General features: G+C 42.0%; 1 protein-coding gene across 1 annotated transcript in view; it reads left to right on the top strand.

The window, feature by feature from the left end:
* Positions 1 to 5,246: 5,246 nt before the first annotated feature.
* LOC309546611 (uncharacterized protein) overlaps positions 5,247 to 19,898 on the top strand; it is a gene marked incomplete at its 3' end in the record, with an annotated part of 85,479 nt that continues 70,827 nt past the window's right edge. Inside the window, exon 1 of the mRNA XM_082246350.1 lies at positions 5,247 to 5,360. Within this exon, the coding sequence (XP_082102476.1) occupies positions 5,294 to 5,360 (67 nt within the window). The 5' untranslated portion in view covers positions 5,247 to 5,293. The remainder of the gene's footprint in view (positions 5,361 to 19,898) is intronic.

Genomic DNA, 19,898 nt, shown 5'->3' with positions numbered 1-19,898 from the left:
AAAACCAGCCATTATAACACCAGTACAGTATACAAACATGTCCAACAGTCAAAACCCTATCATGGCTCCACCAGCAAGAAGAAAGAAATATGAAGCCAGTTTCAAACTTATATATCCCAAACTCTATATTTTAACTGGAAAAGTTGGGGGTCGTCTTATACGCCCCTTCGTCTTATACGCCGGAAAATATGGTAGGAGTCCATAACACCATTATTGGGACTCCAAGTTTTGCAACTACCGTTGCTGCTGAAAGAAATATCTATCTAAAGGGACACACATATGCTCCATATCAGCATCAGCTCCACATTGTATGCACTACCTAAACTACATACCTGAAGAAACCTATCTAGTTACGATCGATGTGGAATCTTTATACAATAACATACCCCATACCAAAGGGATACAGATAGTTGAAAAAACACTTCGTTGTCACAGTGAACGTGACCAAAACTTCAATCATTTCATTATTGATATGTTACAATACATACTCAACTACAATGTCTTCACATTTGGTGGCAACTACTATATCCAAACATGCGGGGTGGCGATGGGAACCAGCTGCACCCCTTCTTACGCCAATATCTATTTAGGCTCATGGGAGCAAGAGTTTTTATCAAATGAAGAAAATACCATCTACACTGACAGGATCCTCATATGGCAAAGATACATCGACGACATATTGATTATATGGAACGGGCCGGAACATATGATACCAGAACTACTAACCAGGATGAACCAGAATGAACACAATATGTTTTACACAATGACCTACAACAAACAACAAGTATCCTTCCTTGACACCCTAATATATAAAGACCCCACAGGAAAAATTTCCACCACTCTCTACAGAAAGGATACAGCACGCAATTCCATTCTTCATGCCTCCAGCTTTCACCCACAACCCCTCATCAACTCAATACCCTACAGCTAATACCTCAGATTAAAGAGAAACTGCACTGACCCAGCCAACTTCCAATTAGAAGCTGATGCACTAACCTCTCGATTCCTACAGAGAGGCTACACCAAAACATCACTACGCAAAGCATTTAATCGTGCAAACAACAAAGACAGAGAAACACTTCTTTTCAAGAACAAGGAACCAACCAAAACTGAACCCGATACCCGAATAATCATTAGGTTCACCAATGAACACCTGCAAATCAGAAACATCCTCACAAAAAACTGGTCCATCCTTATGGAAGAACCGAGCACCTCCAAGCTCTTACCACAACATCCACCCATCACCTTTAGAAAGGCAGGCTCCCTACAACAACAACTAGTACGTGGCGAATTCCAGGAAGGATCTAAAAAAGACCCCTGCAAGACTAAAGGCACCTTCCCCTGCGGGTGCTGTGCCCAATGTTATGTTATTCGTCAAACGACAAATACTACTTTACCGAATGGAGACCCATTCCGACCAAAACACTTTTGTAACTGCAAAACCAGGGGAATAGTGTACATGATGACCTGTGAATGCGGGTCCTTCTACATAGGGAAGACCCGACAGGAATTCGGGAAACGGGTCAACCAACATCTCCAGACCATGCACGTTGGCAACTTTTATGTTCCGCTGGGCAGACACGTGAGAGATGACCACAACTATAAAATGCCGAAAATCAACTTTATGGCCCTGGACAGGATCCATATCCCATTACGCGGCGGTGACTGGAACAAAACTTTGCTACAATTGGAAATGCGCTGGATCACACGCCTCAAGGCTACTACCCCACCTGGGTTAAACGAAGCACAAAGCTTTCGCCCATTTCTCCAAGGTTTCTCCTCTGGGAAAAAAGACTAAATTCTTCAACAAAAAATGAAAAAACCCCCCCTCCCCTCCCCTCGACAATTGTCTCATACATCCCAAATGTAGGAACGGCACCACCAACCTTTCCAATAATCATACAATTTGTTGGACCCCAATTTAGTTGCATAGACCTTCCAATGCAATATCAACTCGTTATCCAATTTCCAATACATTTCTGTACAATGAATTGGTTATGCCCGACTATATTCTTCCCTTGACCCAATCCAGACTCTCTCACAAGTTTTCTTCTTGTTATTATATTGCTGCAAAATTCTTGATATATATTTTGATAATTAATGCCTTGATTATTATCCTTCTGTATTTACACAACAGGTGACTACACTCTTACGTAGTGTACCACCTAAGATATGCCTTTTTATGATACTGTTCATCCACTCTTCCTTTTGCCCCTTCCCTGGACTCCAGGAGCTCCCGGCACGGAAAGCCCCGAATCCTCCTTGGATCGGGGCACTCTGAAGCCGATGGGTCGGTCATGTACCTTCCTCCATCCCCGCCAGGGATCTCGGCCTCTATTCTGTGTCGGCGGCCGCACAGGCACGTCCGCATGGCTACAAGGGATGCAGCTTCTGCCTCGCGCAGGCGCATCTCTTGCTACACAACGGACTCTGCCCATTGGCGTCACGCAGCGCATCACTGCGCATGCGTGACAGCCTTTAAAAGGCCGGGGAACACCTCCAATCCTCCAGTCTCTCCCGGATCGAGGGAGGAACCGGACCTGGAGGCAATATGCTGTGATACAACCTTCTTTACAAAAACGTAAGTGCAGACTTGGAGGAGATTGCGATGCATCTCCCTTTCCAAGTCTAACCTTTGTACTTTCACTCAAACCATTCAAGTTTTTCTTTTCATGATGTACTTCACTTCACATGATGTACTATTTCACAATAGCCCCTTTATATATCTCAAATACTGCAGACAATCTCTATCAATGTGGAAATCACAGCCACATTGAATCCTTGGACCAGAAAAACGTGGCCCAAGAAGTAATTTATTTATTATTATTTTTCAAATTTATTATTAATGAGAACACTTTCAATCTTTCCAAACTACCAGTTCAATCACACTATTTTTTACCCAATACAGCATTGTTCCTGCAGTTTCCGGAGAAACTCTGGGGAGGCAATATCTCAGGAAGTGGACAAAAAATATATATGTCAAACCACATTTTGTGTATATCAAAATCTGAATTACAGTATATATTGCTATTACTGATAATTTATTTCAATTAATCCTAGAATCGGTAACATATCCTTGATAAAGGCCGCAACAGGCCGAAACATGTCGGATTACCGATCAGGCCCTTTCTCTGCATCTACCCCTATCCTTTGATACGAGGAACAGCAGAGCAGGACCATCTACTATCTATGTTCAAGTCACTTATCACGTGTAATACACACTTTATTACTTCCTCTTCACCAGCACAATGGGACTTTACCCATTAGCTCACTCGAATTTTTGTATATAACCTATACATGTAAATAAATGTTACCTATAATTTGCACTACTACCGCTTATCTCTCTTACTCCTGCCCTTAAAATCCCATACCTGACTTGAGGCACCACAAATCGACAAATCAGCATCCATCGGGTAAGGGGCTTGATATTTTGTCTCTCTCACGAGGTGACATGGAGTGAGGTAATTACTTCCAAGCACTGGTATCCACGAATTTCTGGTGGAGTTCACTGCATATTATCCAAATCTGTCTGGTAAGGAGCCACTTCTGTAGGTGGTGGGATTCACGATTCACTATACACAGCTGGCAATTCCTTGTTTGGACATTTATATTTGGATTGAGTTCACTTATTTTGGACTTACATCATCCTCACCCCCTTTTTTCTAGGGTTTTTTTTGTCCAATCTTCACGGTTTGGAACATTTGTGTTGGACACAATATTTGGACACTATTTTTGGATTTGTTAAGATTCACACCCCGTCAGGGGATTTTGTTTACCTTCACGGTTTGAAACACTTGTGGGACACACAATATTTTGTTGGTTTTGAGGACTCTTGTGTCTAGTGATGGACGAACATCGGCCTAGGGCGGTTCGCGAACGTCTGCCGCAAATTTTCTCAAAAGTCTGTGAACCGCGAGTTCGCGGCGGGCCCTATTGACTTTAATGGGAGGCGAACTTTAAAAACCTTTAGGTCATATTTGCAGCCACAAAAGACGTAAGTAAGTGTCAGCCTGTATAGGCCCCAAAAATTAGCCCACATAAAGGGGCACTCTGACGGAGACACACTGGATATAAAGGGGCACTCTGAGAGGGACACACTGCTAATCCACTATAATATGCTTTCTACAAAGTATATTAGCCCACATAAAGGGGCCCTCTGACAGGGACACACTGCTAATCCACTATAATATGCTTTCTACAAAGTATATTATACTGTGGATTATCCCCCTCCCCCCTATATAGTGCACTGCACAGCAATACCAAAAAAATTGCAGCCCTTTAAATGACTTTTGTGGACATTAACAGAGCGATTTGTGTCACTGCTGCCAATCTCTAACTGCCCCTACAGCACAGACTGGATACCTGTCCCTAACCTGAAAAGAGACTGGACCTATACCGAAATACCAGCCCTGAAAGGGACTTTTGTGGACATTAACAGAGCGATTTGTGTGATTGCTGCCGATCTCTAACTGCCCCTAAAGCACCGACTGGATACCTCTCCCTAACCTGAAAAGATACTAGTAGACCTATACTGAAATACCAGCCCTGAAAAGGACGTTTGTGGATATTCACAGAGCTATTTGTGTCTGGCAATCTCTCCCTGATGAGCACAGGCAACCTCTCCCTACACTGGCAGAAAGCGGAATGTGAAATGGCCGACAGCTCAGGTCTATTTATAGGGTAGGGGGACTGTCCATGTGCTGAAATGTTTCAATTGGCTATCCCGTTCCACCTGACGGCTGTGTCATGGGTCAAAGTTCTTCACAATGAAAAAAAAAATGGCGGCGCGGACATATTCGCGAACATCGGCAAAAGTCCGACTTTTTGCGAATTTGCGAACAAGCAAAATTTGCCGCGAACCGACCGCCGGGCGAACCGCAAGGCCATCTCTACTTATGTCTATTTATACTATATGTTGATATAAGTTTATTGACAAGGTTTATAGTTTTAGTTTATGCCAACCTTCAGATTTAGCGCACCAGACATTATTTTTCATTTCACACATTCCAAATCAGGTATTTGGATCTTTGGTTGCTGCTTTATTATATTTTTCACATCAGCACACCCTTTTTTTATTTTAATAAAAAAATCATAGCTGAAGAAAAAGCCTTTAAATGTGGTCACTGAATACAAGAAACATTTTTTTCTCACAAAAGCAGGAAGTGGAAAGTCTACTCAAATGCTATTTTTGTGCTGTATTGTATTGCAGTGTCTTGACCACCAACAGTCACTAATCCCAGCCCCGAGCCACTAACTGGACCTCATCGGCTTACTGCCAGGAGACCTTTCCCTCATGACTTCTTATATTGGCATATGGAAGGCTTGTGTGGTTCTTTTTGTAATATCTGATCATGTTGTTGGTAAGTTGAATTCTTTACTTATGTTCTTACATCTTTTAGATTTAGTCAATCAACAGTTATTCTTAAGTGCAGTAAACCATAGAAGCTGAGAATCTATCTTCTACGAGTTTGCTAGGAGACCATATCTCATAACTTATATTGACATATGGAAGGTTTGTGTGGTCCTCTTGGTAATATCTGATCATGTTGTTGGTAAGTTGAATGCTTTACCAATGCTCTAACATCTTTTAGATTAATCAATCAGATAATGAGAATCCATCTCCTACACCCAAAAGTCATTACTCCAGCAGGAGGAACCCTACAACGTTATTTCTAAATCTGTTCCTGACTTCCTCTGAGATTTGGGTGAATTTGGTTGTTGCTAACTACAGCCACTCCTGTTGCAGTCTCCATAATTTATAATGTCTAAAAAATCCAATGGGGATGTTGGGAGACACACAGCAAGTGTGCAGCCCCATGAACTCAGCACAGAGAACTCATTTACAAAATCTCAGATAGACAAAAGTAATTTTAAGGTGGAATAATTATCCAAATTTCACCAAAAACTAAAATGCCAGATTGGTATTTTTTGTTACTTAACTTAAACCCCCCCACACCCCAATAAACATGCACACATGATTGTGAATGCATTAGTCTAGGGCAGGGGTCCTCAAACTACGGCCCGCGGGCCGCATGCGGCCCGCCAGGGTCCTGAACCCGGCCCGCCGGCCGGGATCAGCACAGGGCTGACTGCCTGTCACTCACTGAAGCTCTAATAGGCTTCAGAAAAGGGTGGACCCGGGGCGCAGAGCACTGCGCCCTAGCCCACCCGTTTGTGTGACAATAGCGAATGAAAATTCGCTATTGTCACACGGATTCTCCTCCTGGCCAATCAGGAAGCAGGTCCGCTGTGGTCACTCTGCATTGGATGGGAGCATGCTGTGGTCACTCTGCATTGAAAGGGGGCACACTGTGGTCACTCTGCATTGAAAGGGGGAACGCTGTGGTCACGCTGCATTGATGGGGGTACGCTGTTTTTCCTGTTTTTATGTGCACTACAAATAAAATATGGGCATTGGAATTCGTTCATATTTTTTTTCAAACTATAATCCGGCCCCCAACAGTGTCTGAGGGACCGTGAACTGGCTCCCTGTTTAAAAGGTTTGAGGACCCCTGATCTAGGGTGCCTACGTATGAAAACGTTGCTTACAATACATGTTACATATCGCATCACACACCAACCCTGCGGGGGCTTTTAGTAGTACGCATGATACAGCCCAATGCAAACACAGAGGGATATGCAGGTGTCAAGCTAGGGAAAACTATAAGGTAAATAAATGAATAATAATGTTTCCTATCTAAACTACATGGACACAATCATATAACACTAAATTGCAAATCCATTGGGTTGTGAAGATGAGTTGCACCCCCATTAAACATCAATGGAGCATTTATATAAAAATACAAAATACATTGTAAAAAATTCTTCTCATGTCCAAATATTAACAGAGTGGGGCAACTTGTGTTCTCTCCCATTCTCCATATTATTATTATATTATTTTTTACTATTTCTAATTACTCTCGGACAATACACAACCTTATATAGTCCATTCTTACTTCTCCATTTTGGATATGTCAGAAAGCTTAGGGATATCAATCCTACACACTTGAGTTTACACGGTATGCTGCCACCTTCGTGTAGTCACTTGTCCCTTGGCGTAGTTTAGTATGAGAATTTATCCTTTTGACAAAGTGTGCCCATGTCTCCGTGAGGGGTTTTCATCTAGTGTTAGCTCATTATAAAAGTTGCGCCACCCCATTAACATTTGGACACGAGAATCATTTTTTTTACAATGTGTTTTGTATTTTTATATAAATGCTCCATTGATGTCTAATGGGGGTGAAACTCGTCATATGATTGTGTCCATGTAGTTTAGATAGGGGATGTTATTATTAATTTATTTAACTTGTAGTTTTCCCCTAGCTCGACACCTGTTTGCATATGGAAATAAAAATGCAAAATATTGCGCTAAGAGACAGATAAAAAAAATAAATAAATAATAATATAAACAAAACTAGTATAAGTATGAGCTGCTAGCACAATATCCCATTGGCAAGGAACAGATACAAAATAGAAAATAAAAACAGCAGCGCTCAAAAAGTTGCAACATAAACTGAGTCCTCCAGTGAAATATGATGAACACTGTGGAAACACTTCAGAAGGTCCACCACAAACAAGGAGCCAAAAAGAGCAGCCTCTTACCAAATGGAAGTAATACAACAGCCGTCCAAACAAAAGGTTATTGATATGGGTCACCAGTTCTGGCAATGGGGATCCCACTGACTCCGTTAGTGTGATGTGTGTTAAAAATAGAAAAAAACAACGATCATTGCACAGATATCTTATGCATGTCTTTGTTAGAGACAGGAGATGGCGTATAAAGCATAAAAACAATAAAAATGACATGAATCTTTCCCATAGTTAGTAGATGCGATAACTTATGTGCAAACCAATCAAAATACGCTTACTGCGATTTGTTTTTTTACCAAAAATATGTAGCACAAAACAATTTGAACAAATAAGAAAGGGAAATGAGCATGTTCACCAGGTTGTGGGATAAAATTCCAGGTGAATTTCCCAAGAAAGAAGGGGACTTTTAAGTAGGGATGATCGAACGGTTCGGGTCCACCATCGGTTCGGCCCGAACATTGGGTGTTCGAGGTTCGGCCGAATTTAGAACTTTTTGCCCAAAAAGTTCGGAATTCGGCAACCAGAACCGACCAAAATGCAATACTTCAGGAAATGGGCTTTAAAAGCCCGTGATTGGACCAGAACCATTAGCAAAAGCCAATTGAGGGGGCAGGAGAATGCTAGGAATGTGATTGGAGTGACTAGGGGGTCCCTAGACCAATCATTAGTGAATACGCCCCCCAGTATATAAGATCACCCCCGCCATATTCATAGCATTGTTATACTGGACATGGAAGAGAGTGGAAGCAGTTCTGTTACTTTTACTTTAAAAGTGTCATTTAGCTATTTTTAGTGTGAGGAAAGGGATATCTAGTGTAGTTAGAGTGCTCCTTTACACTTAAGTTAGCTTCAAAAATTTAGTTTCTGTAGGGAAAGTGTTAAGTGTGAAGGGACCGTAGTGTAGTGTAGGGTTAACTGACAGTGACTGCTATGGAAGGGTGACAAAACCCTTCCATAGCAGGGTGACCGCTATAGAGAAATGATCATTTCTCTAAATTGCTTCGGGACAGGCATATGGCTTCTCACCAGCCAAGCATTTTTCATGCTGCAGGGGCTGCCACTGCCAGTGCTTTTTTGAGGACATGTTTGATGTCAGACATGACATCTGAACATGTGTATAGGGGGTATATATACACATATATGTCTGTATATATACCCCTAGACATATATAGGTGTGATAGTAGCAGAAATATATGCTTGCGCTAATGAAATAATTTACAGTAATATATTTCTGCTAATATCACACCTATATATGGCTAGGTGTCTATATACATATAATTATGTGTGTATATATACCACTATACACAAGTTAAGATGTTTTGCCTGCCTCAAAAGAACGCAAAAAAATGCCAAAAAAACGCTAGAGTCAAAAAAAAAATGCCCAGGTGTGTTTTTGCTGGCATTTTTTGGGGGGTTTTGGAGGCAGGCAAAACATCTGAACTTGTGTATAGTGGTGTGTATATACACACATACATATATTTATATACACACCTAGACATATATAGGTGTGATAGTAGCAGAAATATATGCTTGCGCTAATGAAATCATTTACAGTAATATATTTCTGCTACTATCACACCTATATATGGCTAGGTGTCTATATACATATAATTATGTGTGTATATATACCACTATTCACAAGTTCAGATGTTTTGCCTGCCTCAAAAGAACCCCAAAAAATGCCAAAAAAAAACGCTAGCGTCAAAAAAAAAAACGCCCAGGTGTGTTTTTGCTGGCATTTTTTGGGAGTTTTTGGAGGCAGGCAAAACATCAGAACTTGTGCACAGTACCACTATACACAAGTTCAGATGTTTTTCCTGACTGCAAAGAACCCAAAAAAATGCCTGCTATTAAACCGGCAAGGTGTTACAGCAGCGAAGCCAACCTCCTGTGCTGAAAGTTTTCTAATACAAACAATCTTTTTTTTATGGTTCTGGACATGCTACAGAGCTGAAACTTCACATGTACACTTTTTAGACCCCCCAGATACGAAATCCAAAGTATCTCTTTTTTTTTTTAATTTTTCAATAATTGGCTTTTTTATCAAAAATGACAATTTTTAAGAACTCTTTTTTGTGTGATTAATAGTTAATGGGGCATGACCCAGAACCCTAGGCACTTTTTAGGGGCATTTATTGGGTTTTAGGGCTTAAAAATGGTGTTTTTTGATTACCGAAGTTCGGGTCCCATTGATTTCAATGGGGTTCTGAAATCCGGGCCGAACTTTCGGGAAGTTCGGATGTTCTGGCCGATCCGAACTTTTCAAAAGTTCGATCATCCCTACTTTTAAGGGCCGGTCAAGCATTGGATGAGCATAAACAGAGTCTTAAAAAGGTATAAATTTATTAATATTAAAACATACATAAGTAGAAAAAAGAACACAAAAAACACATGTTGCAGCGTGTGGAATCATACAAAAGATGACCAAATAGTAGTATGACTATTCATAACATTACGTAATCATATTGTTCGACGCGTTTCGCCAGAAAATTGATTTGGCTTCTTCAGGAACCAGTATGATCAGGCCAAAAGCCTCTAATTTAAGAATTTGAAAAAGAAAAAAAAGGTAAGAACAAACAACATGATGTCAATCATACATAGATTAATATATTTTACATATTACACCATTGAATCAAAGCAAGGCGTTTATGAATAAAAGCACAAAAGCACAAAACAAATTGGCCTAAAATGCTAAAAAAAATTGATTTTTAATTTTTTTATTTGGGGAATGTTATATAGCAGAATGTGAAAAATATATATATATATTTTTTTTTCAGAATTGTCACTCTTTTTTTGTTTATAGCACAAAAAATAAAAATCACAGATTCACAAATACCAGCAAAAGAAAGCTCTATTTGTGGGGGAAAAAAGGACATCAATTTTATTTGGGTACATCATCGCACGACCGCGCAATTGTCCGTTAAATTACTGCAGTGCCGAATCTCAAAAAAAATGGCCTGGTCATTAAGGGGGCAAATCCTTCCAGTCCAGAAGTGGACTCAGATGTTTTGAGGTGCAGCTCTCTTCTTGAACTTGCACTTTAAAAGGGGTCACTTCTACACTGACCACTAATGTAAAGGGGCTTTTCTCCATTATTGAGGTCCCTCTGGGGTAAAAAGGGTGACAGAGGACAATCCAATGCCTTTAGTCATCTTCTATGCAACTTGGCATGTGAGTGTCGTAGAAGAAATATTCTAAGCATTTCGTTACAAACACATGACTTCCCCAGGATGATCCCTAAGGAAGTCAAATGGTTGTGACGTAACGTGTCATAGAAGAAATATTCTAAGCATTTCGTCACAAACACATGACTTCCCCAGGATGATCCCTAATGAAGTCACTTGGTTGTGACGTAACGTGTCGTAGAAGAAATATTCTAAGCATTTCGTCACAAACACATGACTTCCCCAGGATGATCCCTAAGGAAGTCACATGGTTGTGACGTAACGTGTTGGGCGGAGCTTGGGTGACATCATCACGAAAGCATGAATCAGGAAGTAATCGGAACAATGTGTATGTATACCGGCTGCTGATGACCCACTATGTACAGTACTACTGCATTTGTTACTCAGGTACACTGGGAATAAGTCCACTATTTAGTGTGAGTGGATTTACATTGGAACTGGTTTTAATAAAAGATTTCTAAATAGTAAAGCACTGTGTAGTATTTTTGCTCTGAGAGCCAGAGAGCGTAGGAGATACCTGCTGGAAGGGAAAGGACCCCATAAAAATGGAAACGTGTTTTATGACCTAATATAATATATGGGTCATGGAGAGAAGGTGAGAGTACATCTGGTGTTGAGCGCAAAGGTGATGGAAAGTGGATTTGAGCACTGCAATGATATTGGATGTATAAACACAGTTTCGGCTCAGCAACGTACATCCCCACCTGCTTCCGGATTTTTGGGTACTCATGTGTGCCCCACCCTGCTGACCTTTGCTGTGTCCAGTCACAGCACAGGTCAGCAGGGGGGCACGCACACACATGCCCGAAAACCCGGAAGCAGGTGGCGATGTACGTTTCCAAGCTTGCAGCTGCCATCATCAGGTTTCAGCCAATGATTGTGACTGAAACCTGCTGATCCACTGTGTCCAATCCCAGCACAGAGTTCTGTGTTTACAAACACACAGAACTCTGTTTACACAGAAGAGCGCTCTGTCTATTTCTTCTCCCTGAAAAGCTAAGAGAAAAAACTGCCAGTTCTGTGTGTAAGTCCCGGTTCACACCTTTGCGATGCGGGAACGCTGCGAATATACAGCGTGTTCCCGCATCGCATCCGAACCCCTGGCAGTTCACACTGCCATATGCGATACGCTGGGGGGGGGGGTCAATTAAAGGTTAACGACACCCCCAGATAAGATCGCATATCGCAGTGCGATCTGCAAGTTCGCACAGAATTGGATCGCACTAGTGTGAACCACCATGCGATCCGATTCTGTTGCGGACCAAAAAAAGGGTCCTGTGCCTGTTGGGTGCGATTGCAGTGCGCATTCAGCCATACAAACTGTATGGCTGATTTTGCATCGCACAGCGATCGCATGTAATTTTAGGAGCAGTGCGCTCCGAATTACATGCCATCTCTGTGATGGCATAAATGTGGACCGGCACTAAAAGCAGCACACATTACACACATTAAATTTGTTAGGCACAGATTTAACCCCTTGAAGTCAATCCCTTCCCCAGCCAGTGTCATTATTAGACCTCATGCACACTGGATGTTATAAAAATGCCAGTAGCTTTAGTGAGTTTTTCAGCATTTTTCAGCTTTTTTGCATTGGCATTTTTCAGCATTTGAGCGTTTTTTAGCTAAAAATTGCCTTTATTGCCATCTTAGTAACTCCCACTTTCCCACAATGCAATGCTTGCCAGAACTGCAGATAAGATAGGTGTGGGAAAAAAAGGGTCCTACAACATTTTGGTGCAAATGTGGACCCTTTTTTCCCTGCATCAAAATTACATCGCATGGGTGTGATCACCCATGCGATGCGATTCTGTCAAGCTCACTGCATTTTGCAATCTGTTTCGGGGTGTCGTTCATGGAACATTAGGCCCCCGTTCACATCGGGCAGATTTGACATGCCAAATCAGAGCCTATTGCCGGCAACGTCACTGTCCGAATCGGTGCACCCCTGACTTTGCGGTGCCGCACCGATTCCCAAAAGTAGTTTTTGCATTGTTTTTGGCGACTTCAGGGCGATTTCAATAGACATCTGTGCATGAACCCATACAGAGGTCTGTCAAATCGCCCCCGAAGTCGCACTGACATGCGAGTTTGAAATTGTGCGCCTTCAGCTGAATGATTTCAAACCCGCCCTCAGTGTGAACCGGTGCCGTTGCCTGCAATAGGCTTTGATTTGACATGGGATTGGACATGACTAATCGCCTGCCAAACCAGCACAATGTCAACGGGGGCTTCATGTTCCATGAACGGTACCCCGAAACAGATTGCAAAATGCAGTGCGCTTGCCAGAATCGCAACGCATGGGTGTTCACATCCATGCAATGTGATAAGGTGTGGAGAAAAAAGGGTCCTACAACATTTTGGTGCAACAAACCAATCAATATACAGTTATTGAGATTTTTTTATTTTTTTTTTACTAAAGACATGCAGCAGAATACACTTTGGTCTACATTTATGAAGAAATTAGATTTTATTTTTTTCATTGGATATGTTTTATAATAGAAAGTAGAAAATACTGTTTTGTTTTTCAGAATTTTTTCATTTATATTGCAAAAGAAAAAAAACAAAAAAACTCAAAACTCAGGGGTGATCAAATACCACCAAAGGAAATTCTATTTGTGCAAAAAAATGCTATACATTTCATTTGCGTACAGCATTGCATGGCCGAGCAATTGTCAGTTAAAGTAAGTGATGATTTGCAAAAAATGCCCTGGTCATGAAGGGGGTAAAATCTTCTGGGGGGTCAAGTGGTTAAATAAATGAAGTGGGTGTCGATCCCCCAGCCAAGCAGTGGTTGCTGATAGAGGGAAAGAGACAGCAGCCGAGGGGGTTTCCTCCCCCCTCCCTGCGCCGCTGTGTTAGCAGAGCGGTGTTCAACAGGACAGCCCACTGCTCTGTTTCTCTGCGCATTGGCTGCCACAGGGGACCAATCAGAAGAGTTGGAGAGGAGCATCTTGGGGCATGTAGTCCCAAAGACAGGTGGCCCCATGGTGACTACAACCCCAGCATGCTGAGAGAGACAGGGGCCGAAGAGGAGGGGTAGGACACCACTAGGCGGCCTGGAAGCAAGGGAAGGGGAACCCGAGGGACCAGATGTAGGAGAAGGTGTTCTCGGCCCTTTGCTTGCCTTTGAGCTGAAGTAATAGCTAACAGGGAAGGGTGGTGACCCTCTCAGCCAGCTACTTTTATCTGTGGACACAGATAACCGATCGCAGACATCATATCGGCTGGGAGGACACCCAGGTCACTATAGGTGTATCTATACAGGTATCGCTGGGTCATCAGGTTGCCAGTCGCCATTCTTCTAGAGCTGCTCCAGGACATCCATTCTTTTGGGCTTCGGAATCTTCAGGATTGGTGAGTGGGCAGAAGCCCACCTTGAGCATAGGGCTAAAAGAGTCATTGTGTGCAGACATCTTTATCTTATCTTCTCATCAGAGCCTTCACAGGAGACACTTTACAAAAGTTGTCCCTTAAGTGGGGTACACACTAGTAGAAAATCTGCTGAAAATTCCCGTCCGAGGTAAAATCGCCCGATTTTCGCCTAGTGTGTACACAACTTTCAGCAGCCGACATTTTCAACAAAAAAAAAGGAGGGACAAACACCAAAATGTTTATCGTCCGTCCCCAGACGACTGATTTTCGTCTAATGTGTATGCAGTACGTCCACGAAAAATCGGATACGAAAGACCGCACATGATCTGAAGTTGCTGACAACCCGGAAGTGTAGGAACAAATGTCCAAAAAAAAAAAAAAAAAAAAATCGGACGAGAAATTTCGTGAACATTTATGCACTGTCAACTAAAAACGGTTGTGAACGCTGAGCAAGAGAGAGAAAGATCGGAGGATATTTCGTCCGATTTCCGTCAAGTGTGCATTATTACTGTGCGTTGCTGTACAGAGATCTCTTTGGGCCCTTGTTGAGCTAGCTGAAGACACCGGATAACTACAATGCAAAGACGTCCACATTCCTTTCCTCTACAAATCTAAGAACACAAAATATTGGCACACATTAAGAAGAAACTCTCACTTAAAAAGTGTAAAGTTTAACCACTTGCCGACCGCTCACATTGAGCCTACTGCGGCAAAGTGGTTCGTTATCGTCCAGCGACGTAGACCTACGTCGCTGGACTCCTCCCCTTGTGGGCGGCGCGCGCGTGCCGCCGGAGACTCGCTCCAGCTGTATTCAGTCACAGCGGGAGTCGGGCCAGGGGAGGAGCGGCGGTGATCGTCGGGGATCGAGTGTGGAGATCCGTCCGCTTGTGTAAACAAAGCGGGCGGATCTCCTAAGTGACAGACAGGGACAGATTGCAGGGTTCAGCATAGCTGAACATGCGATCTGTCCCTGTGTCACACAGTCCCCTCCCCCCACACACGTCAGTAAGCACCAGGCATACATTAACCCCTTGATCACCAATAAAAATTAACCCCTTCCCTGCCAGTGTCATTTTTACAGTAACAGTGCATATTTATAGCACTGATTACTGTAGTAATGTCACTGGTACTCCCAAAAGTGTTAAAAATGTCAGTCAGGGGTCCGATCTGTCCGCCGCAATGTCGCAGTCCCGCAAAAAAAAATCACAGATCGCCGCCATTACTAGTTAAAAAAAAAAAACAATAAAAATGACATAAATTTCCCGTAGTTAGTAGCTGGGATAACTTTTGCGCAAACCAATCAAAATATGCTTATTGCGATTTTTTTTTTTTTACCAAAAATATGTAGCAGAATATAAATTGGACTAAAATGTTAAAAAATTTAGATTTTTACATTTTTTTTGGGGGGAATTTCATATAAAAAAATGTGAAAAATATTGTTATTTTTTCAAAATCGTCGCTCTTTTTTTGTTTATAGCGCAAAAAGTAAAAATCGCACAGGTGATCAAATACCACCAAAAGAAATTTCTGTTTGTGGGGGAAAAAATTACATAAATTTAATTTGGGTACAGCGTTGCATAACCGCGCAATTGTCCGTTAAAGTAACGCAGTGCCGAATCGTAAAATATAAACATAGTGTCCCCAGACACTTTTTAGAATTTCATAATAGATCCACAGAGGGGTTACGTGTCTGGATTATTGAGGCCATATCTAACAAATTGCCAGAGACCCAACGTTTTTCCAGACTTTGTCAGCGTGAGACTTTTTGGATCTTTACTTTGAATACGCTAAAGCCTCATGGCCTAAACGAGGAACTTGAAATTAGTACCATTGTATAAATATATATATATATATATATATATATATATATATATATATATATATATATATATATATATATATATTATATTATATTCCTTTATCAGGTTCATTTTATACACTTATGATTATTTCTAAATAATTTATTTTACAATAATTGTTTTTAGTGTTTGATACTATTTCTGGTTTTAAATGATGTTTTTAACATTCCAGAGTTTGGTATACCTCTATTATACCATTTATGCATTTTTCATGCATTTTTTAGCTATGTTGTGTGCTTCTACCTCATGAATGTGTATATCCGCTGCTTATTGTTTTTATCTATTATCTTTTAATCTTCTCAATCTTTTTACTTTTCTCTTCTATATAAGTGTATGGAGAGATTTGTACTGTAGCATATTAATACACAATGGTATTTTATCTCCTTAAAATAGTTTGAGTTTATTCCATGTTTGTACTATTATAGCTAGAGGTAAAATCATAGTTTATATTAGTTTGTCCCCTTATTCCAATATGGCCACCATCTATTACCATTGGTTGCCTCCTTCCAGTACACTCCCACTTATGAATTACGCTCATATAAATTTTTGGCTCCGAGCGGTCCTTGTATGAAAAAGAGCGTGCATGCTCCCCACGAGCTTGGCGCATGCTCTGAAACGCGTCGTGTACTCCTTTGACCCTGTTGACGTCACGCGGCAGACGCTGCACTCCAGCCCGCTACGAGGGGATCAGCCGGTACCGGAAGACAGCAGCCGGCTTATCCTGTCCTCCACCTCCATCTACCGGCAAGGTCATCTTCTCCTCTCTCCCGGATTTGGGTTTTGGACTGCATGCTCACCGACTGACTCCAGATTGAGCCTATTTGTATTCACTATCATGTGAGTTGCCATTACTTGTGTGCCTTCATTCAAATAAACGTACTGCACTTAGAGGCGCTTCGTCTGTTTCTTTTTTATTTTTTGAATCGTAAAATATGGCCTGGTCAGGAATGGGGTAAAATCTTCCTGTCTTAAAGCGGTTAAAAAATACGCTCATTGAGAATTTTTTTTGTCAAAGACATGTAGCTAAATACATTTTGGCCTAAATACATGACAAAATTGAATATATTGGATATTTTTTATCTGTCAAAGTAGAAAAATATTGTTATTTTTTCAAAATTGTCGCTTTTTTTTATTAATATCACAAAAAATGAAAAGCGCAGAGGTGATCAAATACCACCAAAAGAAAGCTCTGTTTGTGGGGAAAAAAAGGACGTAAATTTTGTTTGGGTACAGCGTTGCATGACCGCGCAATTGTCAGTTAAAGTCGCACAGTGCCGAATCGCAAAAAGTGGCCTGGACGTAAAGCAGGAAAATCCTCCGGTGGTAAAGTGGTTAAAGTTGCATATTGCTTTTTTTTTTTGCACTGTACATTTATGTTCTAGGCCCGTGGTCTCAGGATTTTAGGGAAATAGATTGACGTACGAGAAGTCATTCTTTCTCACTTTCATACTTGAGCACATAGGCCATCTCAGGCCTGTGGGTTGGTTAACCACTTCCCACAGAACGACATAACTGTACGCAGAGCCCCACATAGGGGGGGGGGGGCACCAGTCCTCCTGTAGGGGGCCCGGGCACACAGGAGGGCCCCAAGAACATGGGGAATCAGTGCAGTTGGGCAGAGATGTATAGTAACTAAGTAAAACTACTTCACTACTGTACTTAAGTACTGAAAGGTGGTATCTGTACTTTCCTGGAGTAGAATTTTTTCTCCTACTTCTACTTTTACTTCACTACATTTTTTAAATGATTTCAATACTTCTACTCCCCGATATATTTTTTTGTGCTGCATAGTTACTCGTTACAATTATAAAAATTACCACTGCCAGAACAGTATATGGCAGCTTTCATGAAGTTCAAAACATGTGTATTATCAGCGCATACAAAAATAAAAGCTACTGTATGTATAAATAAAAGCTGCATTTGAAATAATAAAAAACAATATGATGTTCAAACTTTTGACTTCTTTCTTTAATAACTACATAACACAGTACTTGTACTTTTACTTTCAGTACTTGAGTAGCAAAATTTTTAAAATAACTACTTGCAATACTTAACTACCTCAATACTGGGCACTTAAACCCCCTTCCTTCCCAGACCAATTTTAAGCTTTTAGCGCTGTTGCATTTTGAATGACAATTGCGCGGTCATGCAACACTGCACCTAAACCAAATTTGTGTCATTTTGTCCCGACAAATAGAACTTTCTTTTGGTGTTATTTGATCACCGCAAGGTTTTTTCTTTTTTGGTGCACAAATAAAAAAAGACGGAAAAGTTGGAAAAAAAAAAGTTTTTTTGTTTAGGTTATAACATTTTGTAAATAGATACGTTTTTTTCCTGCATTGATGAGCACTGATGATGCCGCACTGACAGGCACTGATGAGCAGACACTGATGGGGTGGCACTGATGGGGTGGCACTGATATGCAGCACTGATAGGTAGCACTGATATGCAGCACTGATGGGCACTGATATGTGGCACTGATAGATAGCACTGATATGCAGCATTGGTGGGCACTGATAGGCAGCGCTGATGGGCACTGATAGGCAGCACTGATGGGCACTGATGGGCGGCACTGATGGGCACTCATGGGCACAAATAGGTGGCACTGATGGGCGGCAAAGATCGGCACTGATGGGTGGCACTGATGTACACTGATAGGCAGCACTGGTGGGCAATAATGGGCACTGGTGGGCAGCACTGATAGATAGCAATAATGGGCACTGGTGGGCAGCACTGATAGATGGCATTGGTGGGCAGCACTGATAGGGAGGGCACCACTGGCAGGCTCTCTGAGCCCTGTTTGCCATCCCTGGTGGTCATAGGTGGGCATCCCTGGTGGCTCTAGTGGCACCCCCCCCCCCCCCCAGGGCTGCACTGGTAATCAATGTTCTGATTACCAGCACAGACCCGCCCCTGTGATCAGTGAGTAATTAGAAATACTCACTGATCCCCCTGGCTGCAGTGCAGATCCTCTCTTCTTCTCCTCACTGACAGGATCTGTCGGGAGGAGAAGAGATCGAAGCCGTTACAACGGCTGTGTTTATGTTACATGACGGCTGTGATTGGACACAGCCGTCATGTGATCAGGAGGGCCAATCACAGGGCCCTCCTGCCGCATCTTGTTGCTCTGTGTCCGAGGGACACAGGCACACCGGAACGTCCGATCAGAAGGACGAGACTCCCACCCGGCCGTATATGTACAGTGGCCGGGTGGGAGGTGGTTAAGTACAAAAAATGTTGAATACTTTAGTACTTCTACTCAAGTCACTTTTTGATCGAGCACTTCCACTTCTACTCAAGTATGGGTTTCGAGTACTTTATACAACTCTGCAGTCGGGCAAAGGGCCAATTACAGAAGGAAGCCCTGTGCGGCTCTCTGCAGCAGCTCAAAGCCAGTTTATCCCCTCCTGCCAGCTTTCAGCTACTGCAGGGATAGACACAGACACGGGGCATCATTCCTGTAATTGCTTCTCCGACACCGATCCCCCTCCCTGTACTGCCTGCTTCTGACCCCAACCCCCCCTTCCCGTGTGCCTCCCTTTCCCTGTGCCCCCTCCCCCCCACAGCCCTGCAGGTTTCCCTGCCCTGTAAAACAATACAAATTGTAAAAAAAAAAAAAATTATTTAACATTGTAATAAATATTTTAATAAATTGTAACATTATTGTAAACATTTTTAACATTTAAAAAAAAAAAGGTTACAAAACAATCAAAAAAGGGCTAATTCACACAGGTTCTCTGTTATGTTGGCTAAATGATTTTAGTGTATTTTTAGTGAAAATATTGTTTTGATAAATTCGGTCTGGGGGGGGGGGGGGGGGTGTCTGGGTGGCTGCACGGGGCCCCGTGATTTCTAACAGCAGCCCTGCCTGTACGTCATTTTGTTGAAGCAG

The sequence above is a fragment of the Pelophylax lessonae genome (genome assembly GCF_965119305.1).
Source record: "Pelophylax lessonae genome assembly, chromosome: 2".
Taxonomy (NCBI): domain Eukaryota; kingdom Metazoa; phylum Chordata; class Amphibia; order Anura; family Ranidae; genus Pelophylax; species Pelophylax lessonae.
Note: the sequence above shows the minus strand (reverse complement) of the source record. Positions and strands in the feature narration are given on the sequence as shown.